Source organism: Chelon labrosus (genome assembly GCF_963514085.1).
Source record: "Chelon labrosus genome assembly, chromosome: 4".
Taxonomy (NCBI): domain Eukaryota; kingdom Metazoa; phylum Chordata; class Actinopteri; order Mugiliformes; family Mugilidae; genus Chelon; species Chelon labrosus.
The window spans coordinates 30,171,216-30,196,843 of record NC_140340.1 but is presented as its reverse complement, the minus strand read 5'-3'; the positions used below and the strand labels follow the sequence as shown (position 1 = coordinate 30,196,843).

The 25,628-nt window shown below is 41.5% G+C and overlaps 1 protein-coding gene across 2 annotated transcripts in view; it reads left to right on the top strand.

Annotated features, from left to right (window-relative positions):
• The window catches only part of fbln2 (fibulin 2), a 64,299-nt gene extending 38,772 nt beyond the window's left edge, over window positions 1-25,527 (top strand). For both annotated transcript variants that reach the window (XM_084543787.1, XM_084543788.1), the window contains 11 exons: window positions 594-713; window positions 1,564-1,665; window positions 9,752-9,886; window positions 11,461-11,598; window positions 15,907-16,050; window positions 17,127-17,255; window positions 17,925-18,050; window positions 19,100-19,216; window positions 21,282-21,410; window positions 22,281-22,404; window positions 23,885-25,527. In XM_084543787.1, coding sequence (XP_084399913.1) covers window positions 594-713; window positions 1,564-1,665; window positions 9,752-9,886; window positions 11,461-11,598; window positions 15,907-16,050; window positions 17,127-17,255; window positions 17,925-18,050; window positions 19,100-19,216; window positions 21,282-21,410; window positions 22,281-22,404; window positions 23,885-24,245 — 1,625 coding nt within the window. In that variant the 3' untranslated portion in view covers window positions 24,246-25,527. The remainder of the gene's footprint in view (window positions 1-593; window positions 714-1,563; window positions 1,666-9,751; window positions 9,887-11,460; window positions 11,599-15,906; window positions 16,051-17,126; window positions 17,256-17,924; window positions 18,051-19,099; window positions 19,217-21,281; window positions 21,411-22,280; window positions 22,405-23,884) is intronic.
• Window positions 25,528-25,628: the final 101 nt, after the last annotated feature.

Genomic DNA, 25,628 nt, shown 5'->3' with positions numbered 1-25,628 from the left:
AAAAAAAAAAAACTGAATAACATCTGGGTGGACAAACTCATGCAAATATTTCAAATGTTTTGAGAAAACCTCTTATTCAACGTCGCAGTGTAACCAAGTTAGGGGTTTGTGCTTATTCCAGCTGTCAGACCAAACTCCATGTGACAAAGTGTTTTATATTATATACAGTATGTAGTCTTCCTCAGAACGTTTGAAATTCTGTTCATGTCTCCTATTTAATCCCTTGCTACTTCAGTTTTACTAAAATGAAATGGTGTGTACTGTGTTGTTGTTGGAACTCATTGACAGAAGATGAGGCAATTGCAGAGTAAAAAAATAATAATTTACTTCCACTAATAGCTTGAACACAAGAATTTAGATTTTATAGTGTATCCATAGTTATGTTAATACGGTTATGCTGTGGTTAGCAGCACTAATCATCATTCTCATGGCACTTGCGCAGGAACGCTCATCAAAATTCCCCCCAAAAGTTTTCTTCACCGTCCAGAAACATTGCGTAGTCATATGTGCATAACAGTCGTTTGTGGGTTTAATCCCTCTGTTAACTGGAGCGCTTCATGTGCTTTGTGGTCTCTGTTCTTGACGTTGTGCAGTGAGTCCTGATGAGGACAACAGAGTCAAAGAGATGGACAGTACTGCTGTGGAACCAACACAAACCACTACGACCACTTCAACCAGTGCAACCAGCGCAGTCCGCCGCGATCCTTGCGCAGGTAATGCTAACTTATTACCGTGATAGAAGTTACATGACTAACTGCTGTGTATAAGAAGCTAGAATCAGAGATATGGGCTTTCATTTTCTGTTGCAGCTTTCTGTAGAATGATTGATGGGAGAGTTAGGGACTTTGGAGTGTGCTTCATGTCATGTGGTATAGAGTACAAGCAGTGGCTCCACTCTCTAACTTCATATTCAGAAGCCCACTGGACCGGATGCATCTGCTCAATGCATCAGCTCCTTGTTTTTACAGAAACTAAGCAAGCAGGCCAATTGACATCGTGTGTCTGAGTGCTGCATGACAGACCTTATGTGAAAAGATTTCCTCAGGAACAGAATGAAAACGGGGACGGTCGCCTCGCTGCATGCACATTCGCTGATAAACTGTTCAGTTGTAGTTCATGCAACCTCATGAGCTGAATCTTGATCGACTCATGAGAAGATCAGCAGTGTGAACTCAGTGAAAGCCCCCGCTACTTCAAAGACACTATGATTGTTAGTTCTAAGAACAGCCTGATCAATTTTTCACAAGCAGACAATTTTAGGGGGGAGTTTGTTAGGGTAGGTTGTGGGGAAACAATTTGTGGCCCATGCCTCTTTGTGGCAGGACTATTGAGCGGACAATTGATTCTGTTGTGTGATTGCAGTGGCTCATAAGAGGTTCCCTCCTTTAGGGAGTGGCAATCAGTGTGAGGGGGTGATTGTAGCGTCATTCGGGGCACAAGACATCATGACAAACAACAGATAGACGGCACAGAGATGAGAAATATAAAAGTGAATGAATGACCTGGAGGGATGGCTGCGTGGAATCCAGAGATGACTGCGATCATGGTGCTCGTCTCTTTCAGAAAACAGTGCTTGCAGTCAACAGTGTACACCAGTGGCAGGCCGGGCTCGCTGCTCCTGCTTCCCTGGGTTCTCGCTGATGACGGATGGACGTATGTGTGAAGGTAAGGACCACTGCTCCTTTTTGCCACGTTACCCTCGGCACTAATTGGCCATATTCACAAGCCTTGTATGTATCCCTTAAGCTGTCTCCTTGAAGCCTGGTTTGCACACAGTTACCAACAACCCAAGACCATCCACAATCCCAGTCACCGCAGCATTAATGAACAGCAACAAACACATACAGCCATGACGACAAAGCAAAAGTGCAATGGAGCAGTTTGTCCGGAGATTGGGACACTTTTTAATTGGATTCAGTCACTCATGAACGAGGAAAATGCAGGTCTTGTGATACTAAACAATGCGTCAACTGATTGGGCTCCAACTACCTGGTGATGGAGGCTGTTGCCTGAGGCATGAGTCAACCGTAGCCAATTACTCTACGGCAGCTACAGCAGCAATAACAAACACTACTCGTAGCATGTGGGAGCATAGTTACCTTCCTTTCATAAGGCTCTGTGGGATAACTCGGCACAGCAGTGACAGGAGGTCAGACAACACAACTGCTCTGTATTACACTATAAATAACTGGAATTAAGAAAGACATTACAACGATATTGCTTCTGTTATTTCTGCTCTATTTCTTGTTGATGTATGTCAGTGAACTGTCCGTCACAACTACCGAACGTCAAAGAACTGGAATTAAGTGCAATTCCAAATTTTGAAACAGCACAATAACATAACAAAAGTTCATTCATTCATCTTCTGTACCCGCTTATTCCTGTTAAGGGTCGCGGGGGTCTGCTGGAGCCTATCCCAGCTGTCCATAACAAAAGTTAAAATAAATAAATAAATAATCTATACAAATTACACAATAATACATAGAAAGCATATTTGGTGTACACATATCGCCGTTTTTAGATGAATTCACAGAATCTGTAAACCTTTATGATGCTAGGTTTCCACAATGCTGGTGACGCAGTCTCAAAAACTTTAAAACTTAAGGTGGGTCCACGTGACAGAGAGTAAATTTGGTATAGCTGACCTGAGTGAGCAAACTGAAAATATTTGAAAGTTTGAAATCTATTTAAAAGATGTGCTGGAAGATTTTAAGGCTTTCATAAATTCTGAGAGGCTTTATTTTTTTCATATCTCCGCAAACATTATTTTGTATTTGAGTTGTTCCCCATCACTGCAGCAGTCTTTTCTACGGAATTTCTCTGGAAAATGATGATTTGGCCACACTGCTGTGAGCTTGAGAGTCACTTGATTCTTGGACATGTTCTCTTGCAGCTCTGGTTTTACAAAATTGGGATTAACAGACTGTTCCACTAATGATGCGCTTAAAAGAAGACACTGTTTTATACTGTCTAGCTGTCCCCAAGTAGTGTCTGTAGCACACATGGACAGGAAATAAAGTCTGCATTTGATAACTAAGAAGATATTGTAGCTGAAATTAGGCAACAACATACACGTCATCCGTGTCTGTCTCTGATTATGTTTATATGTCTAAGTTACGTCTAAATTACACCAAAGAACAAAAGCACTGCGACTCTAAATGAAGACCAGACGAAGAAAAGATAGTTCCTCATCTATTGAGCCACTTTCACACTGTTTATTTCTTTTGTCTCAAGGTTAAAGGAAGTGCAGAGACAACATTTTCCTCTGATCATGAATTGTTGATTTGCATAAAGCTGTATAATATTACAAAGTCATCTCAAATTGTTTAAATATTCATTGTTCTACTGTTAGACAAAAGATTCTGTATTGTAGCTGTGCCCCCCGGAAATGTGTTGTTTAGTGTTGAAACTAAGATTGACCTCAGAAGAGCTGTGCAGGGCTTCAATACCAAGAATATGGGAAAAAATGGTCCTAAAATTCCTCCTGAACTTTCTGTAGGTCTGATCGCGTCTGTTATCCAGGACACCAAATACATGTCTTTAAACAGTAAAATGCTCTTTTACAATACTGGGTAGATGAGGGGTCACCAAATAAAGACAGGGGGGCGTTGCAGGATGTCATCACTGGGAGAGATCATGGACATTAAAACTCTCCCCAGAAGAGAATGAATTTATTACCTTGCCAAACAACATTGTCCATGAAAGCCCTTACAGCAATACATTTGCTGCAGTAGTTAGTCAATTGATTCACACATAAGAGAGTGTGGAAACTTGGCAGCAATTCTGCTTTGTGAAAAAAAAAGTAATATATATAGTCAGACTTTGGAAGTCAGTATGCACCAGCTTGATTTACAGTATGTGGCTTATGCATATCCTTGTCTGCACCACAATTACTGCCAACTGTATAGGATTGCATCGCAGAGGTGGGCAGGTAGAAAGAGAGTAATACTGGGGTGAAAATAGTTGGCGAGTCAGGTCACATGCCACTCTAATACTGTAGTAAAATTGTAGTGAAAAAAATGCAGCTGTCACCCAGTGAATGTATATCCCTGAGGTGTAATCCCTGCATAGTTTATTGAATCTGTCTTTCCTTTTGCAGATGGGATAACACCTCTAAATGCATACACACTACATAAGACTTAGTGTTTCCCCTCCTATCAATTCATTCAGGGAGCAAAGTGAGCACTTTCTCTCCTAAAGTGTTCCCACATGTGAACATGTGGGTGGGCGACATTTGGTTTAGACTGGAATGAAACAAAGCAAATAGCATGACAAAATGTGAGTGCGAAGGGGGTGTTTGAGGCTTGGACAGGGATGTAGGTAGACTGTGAAGTAAACTATCGAGTGCATGTTGATTTAGATATATCATACAGACTGTGAAAGACTTTCACACTGTGAAAGCGTTAACGCCTGCCATATTTGCAGGTATCTGTACTTTGTGTGGCAAATAGAATCAGTTGATCAGAAAACCTGACGTGATTCATCCCATATCAGTTTGCTTTTCTTTGTGGTGTATCAACTACATGTGAAAGGGAGTGAAGGTTAACATTTTACCACATTGTTGTTCCCATGGAGATGTGCGTGAAACCGGCTTATGATGTGTAGATGGCTTTATGCACAACCTGAATAGCGAATGTGTGGGTCAGACACTCTGACATTATTTCTTCTCATCACCAGGATGTGAATGGATATTCTGAAATTTCCCATGCAAACCCCTCCCTCCCCACACACACACACACACAGCTCTAATGCATGCGGTTGCTGCAGTCACCCATTTATAAACTGGGAGTGAGAAAGACATTGCAGAGATAGTTGGATTCGCTTCGCATTCCTCAAAATGCTGTACGGGGATGGGGAGCTTTGTCAGTTATTTTATGGTTGATAACTATGGATGAGATCCTGCAGTAGATGCTAATCAGGGCTTGCTGCGTTATTCTCTCTGTGGTCACGCTGCTGACATAATCTTTAGATTTACATGGCCGGGATGGTTGGAGAGGGATATGATTCTGCTCCACCAAACGTTGTGGTGTAAAACATTTACCGACCACAAAGTTTTCTGAATCATGGACCCGCCCCGCTAACCAGATTGGGATCCTATCCAGGCTAAAGGTTGTTGAAGTACGGAATTCAAAGAGCAAACATTACTAAAACTGACATTGTCTCCTACATAGACATCTGAATAGGTCCTTCAAAAGCTGACATAGGATTACTCTAGATTCGCTATTTAGATCTGCTTTTAGAATCACTTAATTTGAAAAAAATGGTCAGCTTACTTGGTGTTTCATGGAGCTGTAAGCTCCATTTCATTTTCTTAAGTTTCTCATGAGATCATGAGTTGTTAAAATGGTCTGTCATGTGACAACAGTTGGACCTACATCCCCCTCACTGTTTGAAGGTGGTTTGTGTACGATTTAAAACTAGTTTTCTCTAGATTCTCTAGATTTCCAGTGACCCCAGGTTAATGACCTTTATCCTACATTCATGTCATATTGCAGTGACCATAATTATTACCAGTTTGCAACTCATGATTGCCAAAGACACATTTTTCCCAAAAGCTCCAGTATCTCTAACATGGTGCTTAACAGGATGTACGCCTGTAAAAGGAAGCAAATATGGATGACTCACATCAGCCGCAGCCCGTTGTCAAAGTGCTGGTAATGTGGAAAACATAAATCAAATCCACTGGGAAGGTTTAGCATAAGCCAGCCCCCGCCGAGTGCCATGCAGAGTGTCAGCATATCTTTTTGCAAACTGGAAGATGCTAGGTTAGCAAAGGAGGAAGTGAACAGCTCTGTTGGTTGTTCACAAGCTAAAAAGTCTAAGAAGTCATAGCCTTCCAGAGGATGAACATTTATGTCAAGGTGCCTGGAATTAATTTCCTCCTGCCATGGGCTAATGGTGCTAACGCTAGGCTAGCATGATCTGTCTACGTTGGACAAAATTACCTTTGAACAGTGAGGTCAATTGGACACAGTCTTACCATTTTGGAACATTGTGATGAAGTCTCAAGGTCTTCTCCTTCTGATTCAGGGTCAGACTCAAGTTCATACATTTGGCCTTATGTGTCCAGTTGCATGGTGCATGGGGTGGTGGTTAGCACTGATGCCTCACAGCAAGAAGGTTCCAGGTTCAAATCCATGGGCCTCTACGCTGTAGGGAGGACATATTGAGTAGCAAGACGCGTAGTCCACCCTGTCCTCTGGGCCTGGCTCTCCTTGAAGCCCAGAGATGGATGAGACCATTTCCAATGTTTGCATATTGCCATTAGTGCAGAATAATCGCCCTTCGTAGGTGTGCATGTGAGTGTGAATGGTTGTCTGTCTCTCTGTGTTAGCCCTGCCATAGACTGGCGGCCTGTGCAGGGTGTACCTCGCCCGTTGACAGCTAGGACCCGTGACCCTTCACAGGACAAGCTGTTACAGAAGATGAATGAATGAATTATCCATTGGGTAGGGATAACTGTTAACTTACCTCTAAATACTATTTAACCCAGACCTTGACATGAGCCTTTTTACAAGATCAAAGTTATTCATTTCATCTGAGAATGGACGTACTATTGTAGCACATCAGTGTAAGATTTTACGAAACTTTGAACTAAAACGTGTGAATATGTGTGAATTAGCCCTAGTGAACCTGCCTTTTCACGAATAAATCTTGTTCAGGCGTATATACCTGAGTCTACCGACACCCTTTGTGTAGCACTTTTTCCTGACTATTTCCTCTCTCACTGGTGATTGGGAGCTTGCTTACGGCTTGCGCTTGAGTCCCACCAGTCTGCACATCTGTAACCCTAACCTCCCTGTCTCAAACCAGTGCTGCAAGTGAGCCAAGGCTGACTTCATCTACCATACCTTCAACTTTAAAAGAAAAAAAAAAACTCATCATTTGCTGGGTCCAGTGTGAGAACAACTGGGTGTGTGTTTTCTGCCGTTCCCTTCTGACGTCTCTCTGCGCACGGCCTCCTCTGCTGTCTCGGTGGGATTCCTCTAGAACTGCTACCTCACACAGTTCAACAAAGTATTTGTGTTTCTCAAAAACAGTGTTTGTTTCCACCTTGTATTGGATCACTTCACTGCTCACAACTGTGCAATGTGGTTGTCCCCAAGGAACCAGTCAGGGAAGGTATAGGGACTTTAAGGCAATATGCATTTTTTTCCTTTGCTATTATTCTTTGTATGACGCAGTGGAAATAACGCTGGCCACTAGAGATGTGTGGTGGCAGGGAAGGGTGATTATTCTGCACTAATGGCAATATGCAAACATTGGAAATGGTCTCATCCATCTCTGGGCTTCAAGGAGAGCCAGGCCCAGAGGACAAGGTGGACTACGCGTCTTGCTCCTCAATATGTCCTCCCTACAGCGTAGATCACAGATGTCTCTCAGTTAGTGAACAAATGGGATCATTTGTGAAAGCATCTCCCAAAACAGAGTGACAGAGTGTGTCACCGCTGCACAGCATACACAGCTCATGTCTACAGACAATATCAAAAGGGGAAACAGATCATTTTACTGATCAATATGAATATGGTTGCTACAGCTCCACAGAGGCTACATATGATACAATAAAGTTATCGTCTGCGCAGTGCGAGGTGATTTCTTTTGAGGTGAACCTTACAGGAAAAGGGTTGAAGGATGTTACTTGAACACCAGGTACATGCTGGAAACCTCCCGTTCCCTCATCCTGTTCCCTGTGGGAAGGGGTTGTAAGGCACAGTGTCCATTCAGATTCCCTGCAGCACAAGCCTTTAATGTTGAGAAAGGCATTTCAGTAAGGGACTGCCAACAGACACACAGGCAACACAGGAGAATATGTTCCCCTCTTGTTCCTGATTTTTGTTTTTCAGCCTTGGCTCCTTTATGCAGGCTTGTATGAGACCTTTTCATCAAGTTCCCTGTGGAATGCGCATATTTAGAGGTGATCTTCAAATCTGGAAGCCTGCCTCACTCTTGCACGCAGTGAAACGCACGTACAAATACACAATAATCCCAGTGCAACCCTATCGGCGCATCCAGCTAATCGGCTGTGCACCGCGATGCATGATAAGGGAATGTGGCAGTTTGCTAAAGACGAGCCACAGCGAAGCGGCGATCCACTGTCTCAGCACGAGCCCACTAGTGTCATAAATCAACAATGCCTGTTTACCAGCTGTAGGGCTGTTTGACTGATAAAGAGATAAAGGTTTGCAACTGTGTATTTCATTTCACACAGACAAGGATAGCAAGCAAAATATTACTTAGATTTTGCAGAGATCTGATATTTTCGTTGGCTTTTCATTTCACTCTGGGTTTACAAAGCAGTAGCTTTCCTCAGTTGATATAAAGGTCCCCCAAACATCACTCTGTGAGGGTCATGTGTGCGGCATCAGTGTGGCTAAAAACAGCTCAAATAAAGTTCACATTTATTTGTTGTGTTCTGGATCTACAACAATCAGGCATAACATTATGACCACCTTCCTAATATTGTGTAGGTCTCCCTTGTGCCTCCAAAACAGTTGTGACTCATCAGATAATGGACATGGGCCTTCTGAGGGTGTCCTGTGGTGTCTGGGAACAGAATGTTGTTAGTGGTTGGGGCCTTTGAGGGGAGGGTCCTCTGTGGATCATCCCACAGATACTTGATCAGTTTGGGATCTAGTGAATTTGGAGGCCAGGTCAACACCTTGTGCTGTTCTTCATGTTTCATGCCTTTTTGTGTGTGTGCCTGTGTCAGGCTGCATCCTGCTGGTGATGGCTGCTGCCATCAAGGAGTGTCATTGCTATGGGGTGGGGGTGCCTGGTCTGGTCTAGGTGGGTGCTACATGTCTAAGTAACATCCACACCAATGAATGCCAGGTCCAAAGGTTTCCCTGCAGAACATTAACTTGTCTCAAGATGGTCAATGTTATTTACTTCTCCTGTCAGTGGTTTTAATGTTATGCCTGATGCTGAGACTGAAACATTAAAAGCTAAAACAGTAGACCTTCTTCACAGAAAATATTTGGCACATCAGAGAATGCACAAGTGTTTGTTGTAATTATGTCTACGTTCCACTTAGGGGAAGTCTTGCTTTTCTTCATTCAGATCCACTGTCATGGTTTATTGGGACACTTAACTGAGCCATCATTAGTACACCTGTGCTTTCACTGCTGTTTAAAAGCATAATGAGCCCAAAGACAAGGAAATGCTCAGCTAGGGAGAACTGGAGCTGATTATTCACTGTGACTTTTTCTTTACAAACCCTTTCATCTTACACACAGTCATTAGAATATTAAAATGAAATATGGATTTGTGCATCTTCAATACCATTACTGTCCTTTGTTTGTGAACTAGTGTTACTGGAGTAGGTTGTCTCAGCTCCTCTGTTCTTCAACCCACTCACACACTTTGATCCCAGAGACCTTTTTTTTTCTTTTAGTAACTGCAAAAAATATACAATGTATATGAAATCTTCATTTCACATCATTTATGCCTGACGGCTTTGCTTGTAGATGCAAAACATGCAATTTCATGGTATTTCTCAAAGTCTTAAGTGTAAGAATGACTTCCTTTGTTAGTTTCCTCAATACTGTTTTAGCTGACGTCCGCACGCTGCAGACTAATTGAGCCCCATCGCTGTGACAGACGGGGAGCAGCAGCGCAGGGGCAGAATTACGCAGAGGAGCTGTCTATCAACAAACTCTGTGACAGTAGTCGTCACCTCGCAATTACGCAGCCACTGTCCGTTCCCCCACCCTGTCATCTCACACAAAGTTATCTCTGTGTTCTTCTCCAGATGTGGATGAGTGCGCGACCAGCACCCACAGCTGTCGGCCCAGCGAGCGCTGTGTGAACACAGTGGGTTCATTTGTATGCGAGCTGCAGGTCAGTTGTCCTGCAGGCTACCGGCTGAGGAACAGAGTTTGCGAGGGTGAGTTCATTCTTCTTGATGTATTTCATTAAGCTAATTTGCCCAGCATCCTTCCCAGAGCCTCTGAATTAGTCTGTGGAAATGCGGAAGGTGTCTTCTCCAATATGCAGTGCAGGACATTTTTATTCACATTTTATAAAAACAGAAAGATGACAGAATGGACGGTAAAACAAAACCTCACACACTGATATAGAAGCCACTGTTCTGCAAAACTCAAGATTATGTTTGGGGACAATGTTTTTTATGCCAATGCTTCCATCATTATTGTTTATGGAAGAGACAGTATGGTAGGGAAAGACCATGATTATGATCAGTAAACTGTTGTAAAGGACTCATCTTTGGCCACCTCTTCTCATCTCTTGCAAACAGACAAAATGACCTGCATTAAATATGGAAAATTCTCATATCTGGAATAAAAGTGGAATATGGGTGCACATTTAAACAAACAGGGTCCATCAACCAACAACACTCTAGTCCAAAGCTGTTGGTTCAAACTGAGGCAGTTAGGAATAAATGCTCATGCATGCACACACAGGGTTTTCTGTCCCTACCATTTGTCATCATCTCCCTACTGCTCTTTCTAATTATATCATTGAAAACTCAGAGTAACATCTCCTTAAAGGGCCCCTATAGCATTCACAACTCCCTGAATACAAGAGTGCAGTGCTAGAGATCATGAATATGGAAGGCGGTGGGGCTTTTGGAGTGCCCTTGCATTATGATGGCAGACAGTGCTTTCAAATAGGCTCATTAACAAGAGCAGGGTTTCTTAAAACAGCTGATTTTCCCTCCCTGTCTCTGTTTAGATGAAAGCAATCAACATTAGTGACTGAATAGTGCACACAAATCATATTCATTTGGAGATTTCTGCTGTGTTCATGACTTCAGATCAAAGTTTGAACTCAGTCAGCCAGTCTATATTAAGATGTACGTATTTTTGGACCCAGCAGTGATGTTTGTTCTTGAGCAATTTGTGACATTGCACAGACTAGCAGACAGTTTGAAGCTCTGTGACTTGTGTCATCAGCACTTGGCACAAGGGAGGACTAATCAATGTAGCCGGATAATGAAGGTAACATTTAGTCGACCATCCAACAGGGGGAAAAACTAATTGGCAAGTCGACATCTCTGCTGTAGCGTTGGAAACATAACCCTCCAATGATTATTGGTACAAAAAAATCCAAAGCAACATCTTCTGCTCAGTGGACCCAGTGTAAGAAAAACTCCTGAGAAAAGGGTTTTGAGCACAAAAGAACAAATTCAAGCTCCATCTGTCACTTGCGGTATTCAATAACTGTCATTTAAGGAGAACTTTTGTTAATTGCAGACTTGGATCAAGTATTGTTTTTATTGGATTTATTTTTCCAGTTAAACACTGTCAGAGTGAGAGTAAGAAATTTGGGGTGCTGCACATATTTATTCTGTGCTTGAACCACAGTGCCACCTGCTGGACACTTATGGAACTGAGAGAGCTGACAGCACATTTAAATCCTTTCCAACAGACGCAAACGTGGATTATTTTGGTTTTGTTGAGATGCCTCGTTGAATTTATGTCAAACGTTGTTTCTTTTCAGACGTCGATGAATGCATACTGAGAACCCATAACTGTGGTGTGGGCTATGTGTGTGAGAACACTGTGGGCTCTTTCCAGTGTAATCCCAAACACAAGTGCATCAGCGGCTTCGCCGAGGACTCTCATGGCAACTGTATCGGTAAGAGACTGACAGTGCTGTTCTCTAATGGGTAAAGAAAACGTATGTATTAGCTGGAAATAGGTAATACATGGCTGGATCAAATAGCATAATAACAGCCTGGTGGTCTAAAGTGGCCAGCACACTCCAAGAGAGCTGCTTGGCTTTGGTAACTCCCTCTTCTCTCAACTTTCTGACACTGTTTTATGGGTGGAGGTGGTGATTGAAGCTCCGAGCTTCAACTTTTCACTTTCTTGTGTGAACAGCAGGATGCAACTTTGTGCAGAAAACGCACACCAGATTCCCTGTTTTTAAATGATATTGTGTTTCCGTCTTCTTTATGACTTTCACTTTGCCTTCCAGTGGGGCTGTTTGGATCATATACTGTTTATATTAGATGACTTTTTACGACCACTGTGGGCTCACTTCTTTTCTAGTACAAGATAGTCTTAACCTTTACAAGCTATTATTCCTCCTTTGTTCCTGTCCCCTCCTGTCCCCTCTTAATTCCTGTCACAGTGTTTCAATAGATGCATAATATGTCCCAAAACACATCACAGGGATGTCCCAAATGGCACTGGGAGAACGGTACTGGGGCTGAGCGAGGCATTTTTATGATTGCAGCAAATTATAGCCTACTGTAAGCCAAGCAGGATCTTTGTGTATTTGTTTTGTGGCTGATTTGATTTCTGCTGTGTAGTTTTATATTGCTAATGCTTGTTAGGTTGTTATTTATTTGTTAAAAACATCAAGTGTTTTTTTTGTGATAAAAAGTCAATATACGTTTTAAGGAATACTTTGGCGGAAGTTTTATATTTTTTCCCCTCAATGCATTGCAGAGCTATTAAACTGTCAAGCACATAGGCCTAAACTGAATAGATTCGGAGGTTTATTGTACTTAATATAGCTGCACAGTGAACGCAATATCTAGAATAATACAAGTAAGATAATATAAGAAATGCCTTTATGAATCACTAGTGGTGGATATTTGGCAAAATACAGATCAATAAACAACAAACAAAATAGTCAGATCAAGATTTAGATCAGCTGATACTCAATATTAAGTGATCGGGGCATCCACAATATAAACGTGACATGACGCTATATGTTCACACACTTTCTGTTTGTTCTGAGTGTTATCAGACTTACCATACATGTCTGAGAAATACACCGATCAGCCAAAACATTAAAACCACTCCCAGGTGAAGTAAATAACATTGTCCATCTTGTGACAGTTCAGTGTTCTGGTGGGAAATTCATGTGGACCTGGCATTCATTGGTGTGGATGTTACTTAGACATGTAGCACCCACCTAGACCAGACCAGGCACCCCCACCCCATAGCAATGACACTCCTTGATGGCAGCAGCCATCCCCAGCAGGATGCAGCCTGACACAGACACACACACAAAAACATGAAGAACAGCACAAGGTGTTGACCTGTTCTCCAAATTCACTAGATCCCAAACTGATCAAGTATCTGTGGGACGATCCACAGAGGCCCCTCCCCTCAAAGGCCCCCACTAACAACATTCTGTTCCCAGACACCACAGGACACCCTCAGAAGGCCCATGTCCATCCTCTGATGAGTCACAACTGTTTTGGAGGCACAAGGGAGACCTACACAATATTAGGAAGGTGGTCATAATGTTGTTGCTGATCCGTGTATGTAGCCTCTACTAGCAGGGGATTATAAATACAGTAGGCAAGCATCGCCTAAGCACTCTTACGGATGCAGCAACAGTTTTCATTATCCATGAATCTGCATGTTATTTATTCAATTTGTTCAGTTAAAATCAATTGGTTTGGTGAATTAAGCATCACAAATAATGAGTACACTGCATGCTAATCATCACTTTGTAGTATTTCCAAACTGACATCCTTAAATGACACCTTTTGTCTGGCCAAATGTTCAGAACTCAGTCTTGCTGTTTGAGAAGCTGGAAACAGGATGTGTTAAACCTTTCTGCTAGAAAATAATCAAAAACTATTCATAATTAAACAATAATTAATCTAATAATATCTACTGGCTTATATCTTCCAGTTTAATGACTAAATGATTAATTGTTTCAGCTCTGTTAAAATGTCATGTTCTGTCATTTTAACCCAAACCAAAGTCTGAAAACAGCACGCTGTGGTTTTATAAGTAGGTTACTGCTGTTTCTTGACCACACTGTCTTTCTATTGTCTCTACTAGCTACGTGGTAGCTTTCATTATGTCATTTCTACATAAAGCAACCAATAAAACCATAAACTGTTGTTTTTATGCTTTAGCTGCTTCAGTGTGCCTAACACACAGTCACTGTATTAACATCCCACTTTTATTTTAATTACTCACAGTTTGCACAGCATTGTTGTGGGAAACATCATTGGATAATGTGGTGTACATAATGTTCAACCCTGGGTGCTTCTAATGTCATAAAACTGCCTCCTTTACCTTGGCTGATATACTGCCACGCAGAGCAGAGTAATCATCAAGTTTTAATGACTCCCAGCGTGATGATACATTACACATCTGTCACTGCGGGTAGAAGGCCTCCTTCCACTCTCTCCAAAGATATGCCGCAAAAGTCATTTTTCCGGTGTTTCCTGTGGGGATTCTTTTAACCCCTCTGTGTGTTGCTCAATCATGTTTTTGTCATTCCATAGACTTCCTTAGTTCCTTAAAAGTACTTCATCAGGTGACTTTGATCAGCTTACTTCCAATTCATTCCCCATCATTAAACCCCAGTGCCACTGCTCTTCAGTGTGGATTCACCAGCCTAAAATAAAAGATGAATCAGATGATTGTCAGGGGTCCGTTTATTTTTATAGTAGTAATGATACTGAAGGAATACATTTCAAATTACCTCGAATCAATAAGTGACCTTTAGTATGCTTATGTGGGCCAAATTTAGAAATTGAGACTATAATAACCTTTTGGAAAACAAAGTCTTGACTTAGAATTTCCAAAGAGAAATTGGTGCTTTTTCAAAGGAAGAAAGTTGAGGCCAAATATCTGATGGAGTGCGGTGGAAATCTCTGTTGGAAATGAAGAAATCTGAACACTCTGGTCTTTTTGTGTGTTTTATTTAACATCTGCAAATGGGTTCACAGCACGTATGAAGCACCAAGCATTGACGGTGGCAGATGAGTCAAAGATTACACTGTGCTTTCTTCTTCTTCTACCAGAGGTCACATTGTTCTCTCCTGTCAGCTGTGTGTGTAGCTCCCAGGTACAGGCCTTGAAACAAGAATACAAGAATACCAAAGAACACAGGACATATACCGATCAGGCATAACATTATGACCACCTTCCTAATATTGTGTAGGTCTCCCTTGTGCCTCCAAAACAGTTGTGACTCATCAGAGAATGGACATGGGCCTTCTGAGGGTGTCCTGTGGTGTCTGGCAACAGAATGTTATCAGTGGGGGCCGTTGGGTCCTATGGGTTGAGGGGAGGGGCCTCTGTGGATCATCCCAAAGATACATGATCAGTTTGGGATCTAGTGAATTTGGAGGCCAGGTCAACACCTTGTGCTGTTCTTCATGTTTTTTTTTTTTTAGTTGCTCCTAAAGTGTTTTTGTGTGTGTGTCTGTGTCAGGCTGCATCCTGCTGGGGATGGCTGCTGCCATCAAGGAGTGTCATTGCTATGGGTGGGGGTGCCTGGTCTGGTCTAGGTGGGGGGTATATGTCTTAGTAACATCCACATGAATCCCAGGTCCAAAAGTTTCCCAGCAGAACATTGAATTGTCACAAGATGGTCAATGTTATTTACTTCACCTGCAGGTGGTTTTAATGTTTTGGCTGATCGGTGTATACCTCAATAGTCTTATGGTTTAAAGCAGCATCTTAACAATTTGTAGTAATTGTTAGAAAAATATCCAGTACAGGAACCAAGCTCTCCTCTTACAGTACTGACACAAATTAATGAGCCTTACGTTGTGGTTTCTTTAATGTGATAAAGCACTGACATCCTGATATATTCCAGTGTGTAGTTGACAGGTGACAGAACACTCATCAGCAAACACATACACTACACATCAGGACAACAGCCATTGTCACATCTACTTATGTGGCAGGGTGGGCCAGTTTATAATTCCTGGTCTGTGTTTGCTCATTGGCACTGGGTGTCTGTGAAGTTGCTCTGTATTGCTTTGAGTACCGTTTAGCTACGACACTCCGCCCACAGTAATAGAACCAGAAGGCACGATTATGCCAACAAATGGACAACTGAATACACAACTCTAACTGGTCATGGCAGTGGTAGACATGTAAACTAGAGTTATCAGTCATTTGCTCTTTTTAGATGCCCTGAGACATGATTGTGTGTTTTTTTGTGATTCTGCAGACATAAATGAGTGCAGCAGCCTGAGTGAGCCGTGCAGCTCAGGTTTTAACTGTATCAACACTGTGGGCTCCTACACCTGCCAGCAGAAGATCATAAAGTGCAACCATGGTTACCATGCCAGCCCTGACGGAGCCAAATGTATCGGTGAGATGCACTGCATGAACATTCAGGATTGAATCAGTAGGAGGGTATTATGAAATGAACTGCGAAGAGAAGTAATACCAAAGAGTTACAAAGAGAAGAGAAAAGAGGAATGTGAAGCCAGATCAGCCACTTAGGATCAGTTAGGTAGAGAGTCAAAAATAACAGGAAATAAACAGGGTTACTACAAATTATTCACCTATTCATTGTTGATCAAATTAGTAAAATTGTGGTTGAATGTGCTCAGCCATTATTTAGCACGCATATGTTATATTGGAGGTTTGGCTGAAGGTGGAGAAGGAAAGGGCAAGAAGACTTTAAGGAAAACTTTTTTGACTTCCTTTGGTATTTGGATTACTTTTCTTATAACTTTTTTGCAAGGTAGGAACATCCACAAACACATAAACTGGCAAGAGACGAAGGGAGAGGCAAGACAATATATGCACACAGATCTGATTGGAAAACAAGACAAATGTGGAACTAATGAGGGGAAGAGGAATCCCAATGGAGGGAGAAGACAGGAGGAAGTGCAACTAAGACACAGGGAAAGGCTTTCCCCTTATGTCATTATAAGAGGCTGAAAGCCTGAATGGCTCATTCAGATTTGTGGACCTCAGACACACTGGGGACGTTTGCTTGTTTGAACATAATGAAAAAGAGATGATGTCGCTTTAAAGCTATTTCACTCCTTGCATTGGCAAAAGCAGTCTCGCCACAAGGCACATGTCATAGATGCCCATTATACACCAATCAGGCGTAACATTATGACCTCTGTGGATCAGGCTTGTTCCAGTGCATCCCACAGATACTTGATCAGTTTGGGATCTAGGGAATTTGCAGGCTAGTTCAACACCTTGTGCTGTTCTTCATGCTTTTTGTGCACCTGAACAGTGAAAAATAGACATTTGACAGTGGAACAATCTCATGACAAGTGAGTATGAGAAAAAGCAGTGTATACATTTTGTATATGTACTGTGTCTGTAGTTGTGAGCAGGCAGTTGGCTGTGTGAAAGGTAGAGTCACTTGGTTACACAGTGGGTCACTGCTGAGGGGCTTTATATTCCTTTCTGCCTGCCTAGACATTGATGAGTGTCAGATGGGAACGCACCGCTGTGGAGTGGGCCAGATTTGTCATAACCTCGCTGGCAGCTACCGCTGTGACTGTCAGACAGGCTACCAGTATGATGCCATCCGTAAAACCTGCACTGGTAAGTATCACTGCATCGGGTCTTCTGATGAGGACAAGTAGATGGAAAAGTTAGTTAGTCTGGTGGCAAGATGGTTTAAACCTTGGATGTGACTAAATAAAACAGGATTCCACTTCATCAATGCCAGCAGCTATTTATCCTGTGAGACCTCAAAAATCCTAATATTTGATTTATGGTAGAGGATTACAACATACATGCATTGGCAGGCTGGTGGATGTTTCAAGAACAGGAGTATAAACAGTGGCAATGGTTGAAAAAGCAGGAGAGAAGCAGGAACTGAAACAGGCATGCGAGTAGACAAATAAGAAAAGGAAAAAGATCCGCAATTGGAAATACTCTGCTGGACAATGACGACCAGTTAACAAAGTAAAGAAAACATTTGGATGAAACACAAGCTCAATAGCAGTAGCACTGACGTTCAAGAAAATGCCTTGATGATGTGACAATGTCAAGTTAAACCTTGTTTAAGTTTCCAGGTATGCCATGCTTTCTGTAAGCGTATCAACACCATATCTAATAAGAATTTACAAGTCCCTCATTTTTCAGTATATACATACATTTTATTAAAAAAATTTATATTGTGTGTGTGAATGGGAATTGCCGTTGGGTCCTTCTCGGCCCCTGTGGTATATGTCTGCTCTGTAATAGCTCCTACTCCTGTACTGACAGATGTAAATGAGTGCTGGCGTTTTCCTGGAAGGCTGTGTGCCCAGACCTGCGAAAACTCCCCAGGCTCCTACCACTGCTCATGCACAGCTGGCTTCTCCCTAGCGTTTGATGGCAAGAACTGTGAAGGTAGGCGAGGTAGCTCTTTTGCCTTTAACATATTGAGAATATAAATGTCACCTAATTTAAATGGATTGTCTCATTTTCCTGGGAGAACTCACGTAGAGGTAAATGCAGGCCTCACACAGTCTTTGGAGATTATATATTGATGCAAAGCTATTTGTGTGTCCTTACAGAGTCTGTGTTATCAGTAAAAGCTGTTTTCTGATGGAATTTAATTTAGTCCACATCTCTGGGAAGCAGAGGCATGTGACGGTGCATACGTAATGATTCAGGTTCAGTCAGTGATCAGGGTGTTGAAGACGCTGTTGTGCCTCAAAGAAAGAAGCTGACCATGAGCATGATTCACATTACATTCTGCTTGTCACAGCCATTACTGTGGGAACTTAATCAAGCTGGGAAGGTTTCTGTTCACGATCCAAAGGTGAAGTTTTGCATTTATCTGGGTTTATTATAAAAGCTTGTCAGGGAACACACAATTAGGTTTAAATTAGTGCTTGTCAGATTCATTTGACTTCACTCAAAGGTAGGCTTTCTTTGGAAAGAGGCTTAATAACAAATTCCTTTGCGCTTCAGCTATCAAAACGCATAAATGGAGTTTATTAGTTCATTAAAATGATAAGAAATCAACAAAGTGTGTATCTCCAAAGCCTTCCTTCATACCTTAACTCTTCTGTCCCACTGCGCTCCATTGTAATCCAAATTTTGTAATCTATTAGAGTTTAAAGTGAGACTTGTTGCACTTTGAGAAATATTCCTTTATCAGTATGAACACACAGATGGAAGTTATGTTTGATTCTATTCGACATAAACCGTGCAAGTTTAAGGAAATTGCTTTTACCTTTTTAAAAATTAAGCATTCAAATCGTGAAAAATGTGACCTCTTCTGTAGGACGAAAGGAACTTGACTCAAGCAAAGTAGGTATATCAGAAAATATTCATTTTGAATTTCACCTGACATTGTGCCAGTAGAAATTAAAAATAAAGAATAACTAGTGAGAGAATCTAAAATACACAGAACTCTTACCATTTCTTTTTTTTTTTTTTTCTGTGCTCAGATGTAAATGAATGCGATAAAAACCCTTGTAGCCAGGAGTGCGCCAACATCTACGGCTCATATCAGTGCTACTGTCGCCAAGGATACTACCTGAAAGAAGATGGCCACACCTGTGAAGGTACGTCAAATGAATATTATATGTATAATGTACCATGTTGCTCTGTGTCTGCCAGATTTACCAGCTGCACTGGTAGTCATCATGATGTTGCATCCTGTTTCTATAGTGTCAAATAACTAACTAAAACAAAACTTAAAAGAAAAATGGACATTCTTCAGCATTATATTAACTACCTAAAATGACAGAAACTATCCTTTTAAAAAAAAATATTGTAGTGTTTTAGTTTTGCCCAAGTCCCGTCCACTAACGTGGAGGAGGTGGAGCTTATGACCTATACTACAGCCAGTCACCAGGGGGAGCTCTACTTGCTTTGGCTTCACTTTTGACGATTTTGAGGACTTTTGTTCACCCTCTTCACAAACTACAGTCCAGAAAAACTAAATTACTGAGACCTCTGTAATCCTTTCTAGCAGAGCTAATACTGCTACAGAGAGAGAGAGCTGTGCTTATAATTTGATGGGGTGGCAGTCCCTCAGTAGAGCAGGTTGTCCATGAATAAGAAGGTTAACGGTTTGATCCCTGAATGAAAGAGAGGGTATAGATGTGTCATTGTGACTGTAAAGCACTTTGAGCACTAATTGGTAGAAGTCCTATAGAAATACAAGTTAACTTGCTGCCCTGTGGCCAAGACGAACAGACGAACAGTACAGTTTTAAAAGTTGCAACCTGAAAAATGACTTATCTGTCCTCAGTGGTAATGTCTAAAAAAAGTCCATCCAACAGTGACTTGTGAAAAGGGATATTACAATCTACACAGAGCTTTAAATTGGACTTTAACTCTTGTAAACATTCTTTTTTTTCTTGTCTTTACTGCGACAACAGAAAAAAGGGGATGAGAGATGGATGAGACCTGACAAGAAAATCAATATTAAAATAAAAGTCAGGACTAGTGTTTCCATAATTGTGTGCTAAATCAGAGGGAAATGTTAATACCAGTTGCGATGCACTGTTTTTCCAGGGTTTGTTACGTACTTACGGCCTATTTGAATACTGCCTTGCCTCAGATAAGTTACACTGATCGTCTGATGTCTTCAAAAAAGAATAAAAAATCAATAAACAATTGTCCACAAGTAAAACTTAAAGTCCATTTGTTTGACACTTTAACAAAGGTTATTTTCCAAAAACAAAAAACCTAAAGCTTCTGGCCTTGCAATCAAAAGTAATAGACCTCCCAGTACAATCACGCCTGTCACAATTAGTCCCACACTTAAATAGAGTGCCATGGCTAACCTCAGTGCTGTCCTGACCACAAATGGAATGGCTCCAGCACCAGTGTAATCCCCTCCATGAGTGGTGGGTCGCCTGGCTCACATCAAATAGTATCAGGATGCATTCATAACATATGTATTTACTACACCTTAATTGATTGACAGGACATGAGGGAAATAGAAGCACAGATGAAAGCGGTTTAAAGGATGTGAGGCGTCAAAGGGAAAGGATGAGAGGGGTGGAATGATGACAGTCTTCGATGATGAAGCCCAGGAAGTGAGACTCAAAGTTGGACCACATCTCAGGAAGCTTTGTCTCCTTGTCCCCCTGTTTCCTGTAATGAAAGATGGAAACAAAGAAGAGAGAGGGATGAGGAGGGTGGGGGTTAAGAACTGAGATGAATAGAAAGAGAGGGTTAAGACACACCTGAACCTTAAGTTCTAAGAACTTCTTATATACCAGAGCTGAGACCAGGAAACAATCAACTTAGCTGCAACCCTGCAGCACTCACTTGCCTCAGTGCCCAACAACTTCTCTGGAAGAAACTGTTAATGATGTTTTTTTACCAGTAGTATTGACAGCAGGGTATCAAACACTGAAATGCCTCATGGGAAGCACTGTGAGTAACTCAGTAGAGACATTCCTCATATGATCCACATAATGACAAGAAAACAATGTGTAGGGCGATAGAGCCTCAAGGCAGCTTCTGTTGCTAATACCCCAGACAGGAAAGCAGAACATCCACACAAGCACAGAAAACACACGTGTGCGCACCCACACACACACAAGAGGAAAAGCCTTCCAGCTCCCTTTGTCTCTGATGAGATGTGTTGCTGTTTTGTTTTATCTTTAACAGATATTGATGAGTGCTCCCAGAGCATCGGGAACCTCTGTGCCTTCCAGTGTGTTAATGTTGCAGGCAGCTACCAGTGCGCCTGTCCTTCTCATGGATACGTCATGACGGCCAATGGACGCACATGCAGAGGTAAGGCCTCAGTGAACACCTTCAGAAATGGGTTAACATTTGCATTGTCACTTTTTTGGAATTCTTTAAAGTACATTAATGTATTTACCACAATCTGGAAATGATACACTGCTTATGTACAGACATAAAAACTGCTAAATGTTACTCATAACTTATTGTTTCTGACTTTCTTCCAGTCTCATTGCAGTCTTTACTAGAAGATAGTTTTTGTGACGTTGTCGTGTGAGCTGACTAGCTTTTATGATTCTATCAATACCGTTTAGCACTTGGGATTATCAGATGATCAGTAATCTTAAAAAAAAAACAAACATTGTAGTAGAAGTTTAAACAAACTCACTGGAGCCAGGAGATGTTTAGCTTACCATAACGATTAGTTGCAGGGGAAAGCAGCTATCTCACTCTGTCCTAAGTTTGGAAAAAGTGACTTTGTGATATGGAATTATGTAGCTGTACCTTGACCATGTGCAGTGACTTCTATGTTTCACTGAAAAAAGAAAGTTTAATTTTCTTAAAAGCTACACCAATGGAATGTCTTATTTTTAAATTCTCATATTCACTGGATGTCAGCCAACCAGCTAAAACAACAAGAAGGAAGGCACCATTTCTGCAACATGGATGTATTATAAGAGCAAGGTCAATTTTATGATGCCTTGTACCCAGCTCTCTTAATGCATCCAGGCCTAACTGCTGAGAAATAGTAGATAGTAGATCTAGCTTTACATTCATCGTCTCATTTTCAGAAAGAGAGCAGTTTACTGCATTTATCTAAATTGTTGTACGGCTGTAAATCTGAACAAGATTGTATCAATAAATGTTTATTGTCAAAGACTGTCACTTTGAGTATTGAGTATGTAACATATATATTTACAGATATTGATGAGTGCACAACTGGCACCCACAACTGCTCTTTCGGACAGACCTGCTATAACCTGCAGGGTGGCTTCCGGTGCCTCTCCTTTGACTGTCCTTCCAACTACAAGAAGGTGTCCAACACGTGAGTCACATTTAAACAATCTCTCTGTGACTGCAGGGATAACCAGAACAAGCGATGAGCAAATGTGTCATGAGTCTCTCCAGTCACCGCAAATGCAAATGCAAATGCAAATAATTCAATCCAATTCAATTCAGTTTTATTTATATAGCGTCAGTAACAGTACAAATTGTCTCAAGACGCTTTACAAAACGCGGCAAGAAACCCCCAGAGCAAACCTAAAGCGTACATGTGGAATCTGATGATGATACCAATACAACATATAGCTGATGATGGTAAAGCTTGAGAATATAGGAGGAATCATAGGCAGGTTGGAGAATTGTTCATTCAGGTAGGAGTGGATAACTGCAGGAGGCCTTGCATATAAGTTCCCTAATAGGTTCCCACTAAGATCATCTCAGGCTATGAAATACCTTCCATTTGTGCACATACAGGGCATTGTCCTGCACATAAGGGCCTTGGTTGCTGTGTGCCTGTGCCAGCTGTAAAGGCTGGTTGGTAACTGAACATGACTCCCGTCGAGCATTACAATGAAGTCAGATGGCTTTGATCAGCTTGGTGCTTTCCGGGGCTGTCTCCGCAGCACTCCCCACTCTGTGCTTCACTGGACAGAAGCAGAACACACACACACACACACACACCAGTCAGATGGGCATCCTATCATTGTTATCTAGAGACACCTTATTAACCTCAGCGACGTGGACCGGCTCCACAGAGAAACATTTGTCATTCAGTAAATTCTTCAGCCACACGAGAGGCAGCTAAGATCAAAACGTCTCCTCTTCTGCCTGGTATAGGTTCCAAGACACTCATCTTATGGCATGGGTTGTGCAAATTCTACAGTGCACTTCATCAAGGTTTACTCCCAGCTGTGAATTCTGATGTGTGATGAATAAGCAGTCACAAACCATCACAATGCACACTGGGAGAGCGTTGCTTTTCGCAGCACTAAAGCAATGATTCTCAAACTGGGTTTCCATTGTTGGGGAACAGCCTTTCTACATGTGGAAATGATACTGAACTAATGACACAACCCAGTAGAACTCCAGTAGCAAATATTGAGATAGTAAAATTATGTGCATATTCACAATCAGGTGAAGAAGGGTAGCAGGACCAAACTCTACAACAACCTATTTTTCCTGCCACACATACAAATCTTTTAGTATAATATATGTTTACTCAGAGCAGGGGTGAATTGATGATACACTTCACTTTTAATTTTGTTGGAGGCATGTGCAGATTTATAGATTCCTGCTTGCTGTGAATGTTAACAGCTACAACAACAATCTTCTGACCTGGCTCCTTGAAAATAGAAACTGCACGGGATTATTGTTACCTGACCGCCTCAGGTGGCTACCTCAGATGGTGGATAGTCGTGTTTGTTTGTACAAGCTAGTCGTGTAGACTTTTAATACACACAAACCACCTGTCTCCTGATATGGTCTCAGTTATCTCACCTCTTCCTCTCCTGGCTTGTTTGCAGACGCTGTGAGCGGACCAACTGTCCCAGTAACTCCTTGGAGTGTCAGAACTCCCCCGTGAGGATCACGTACTACCAGCTCAGCTTCCAGACCAACATCATCATTCCAGCACAGATCTTCCGAATCGGACCTTCCCCTGCATACTCCGGTGACCACATTGTCATCAGCATCACAAAGGGAAATGAAGAGGGCTACTTCAGCACGCGTAAGCTCAACAGCTATACCGGTGCCGTCTACCTGCAGAGACAAGTCCGCCAGCCCAAAGACTTCATGATAGATGTAGAGATGAAGCTGCTGAGACAGGGGACGTTCACCTCTTTCCTGGCCAGGATATATGTATTTATCACATCCAGCACTATGTAACACCAAACTGATACGGCCAGAGACAAGACATTTCAAATGGTGCTAAACGTTTTTGTGTTCAGACTTTTGTAAGGCCTCTTAATTGTCAAGTATGATTTACAAATCTTGACTGAACAAAGACTGAACAGTTCACTTTTGTCTTTGATAAGTATTCTGCAAGCTTTCTTTGACAATCATATTTCCTTAGAAACCTTGTATTTGTAAGTAGCAAAGTATATTTCAGTTTGACGCTTGCTAACGTAATTTAGCTTTTATGCACCGCTGTCGTTCTGTCCAAAAACACTCTTATTTTGTACAGACTGTGCCGAGGTGCAGCAATAGTCACAGTACAAGACTCTGCTGGTGATTCCTATTAAAAAAAAAAATAATCATTTTCATGACAAGGATAAAACTTTGCTGCACTGGAAGTTCAGGGCACTTGACATCTATGGAGGTCCAAAACTAACAAAATGTACAAAAGGTTTTTTAATATCATTATGTCAATACTTTTTTCTGTATACATGATAATGAGGTGGGCACCGCCAAGGATTGAATGATGTGTGAGTTTATATGCACTAAATTCTGGAATAGTCAAATGAAGTTAAATTCAATAGGTATGGGCCAGTTGCTAAGTGCAAAAGGGATCACTATCTGAAGCGGCTTGCCTCAACCACCCTTCATATTCATCCACATACTGCAGTTCGTTTACGCATGTGAGGCTGAGCAGCACACAAAAACAATACACCAGGCTGTAATAAACTGGAATTATTCTTTTAAAGACACATTTGAATCTTAATATTTATCTTTACTGTTTCTTAAAATATGCCAAGAATGTTGTAATACATTGATGTATTTGCTTATAATTTGTTTGGGGCCTCCGTATCATATGTGTATTTTTCAATTTGATTACCCCAAAACAGCAGATTTTTCAAGTAGTACATTTTGTTCAGCCTTTGGTGTATATTATTTTTAAAAACATATTCTAATGAAATGTACTGAAAATATTATTTTAAGGGGACCTTACTGATGATCTTTTTTTCTAATTTCTTAAGTGTTATATTCTTTCCTTTATTACCGGACACATCTTTCTACTACATTACTGTGTTGTAATTATCTCAGGGTAAAAAAAAAAAAAGAAAAAAACATGCAATATTGTACACACTAGACAATTTCCTGTGTGGTTCACAGGAATGAATCGGTCTGCTAGTGTAACTGCTTTCTGGCCCCACAAAGCATGTACAGTTTCAGCTGCCACATAATATTTGTATGTATAAACCAACCAATAAATGAAGATAGAACTGTTGTCATTTTCTTAATAAAAGTCCGCAGTGTCCGGCTCAGTCTCTCCACATCATCTACACTAGTCAACAGCAAGCCTATATCCCCATCTACTGGTGTCAGCAG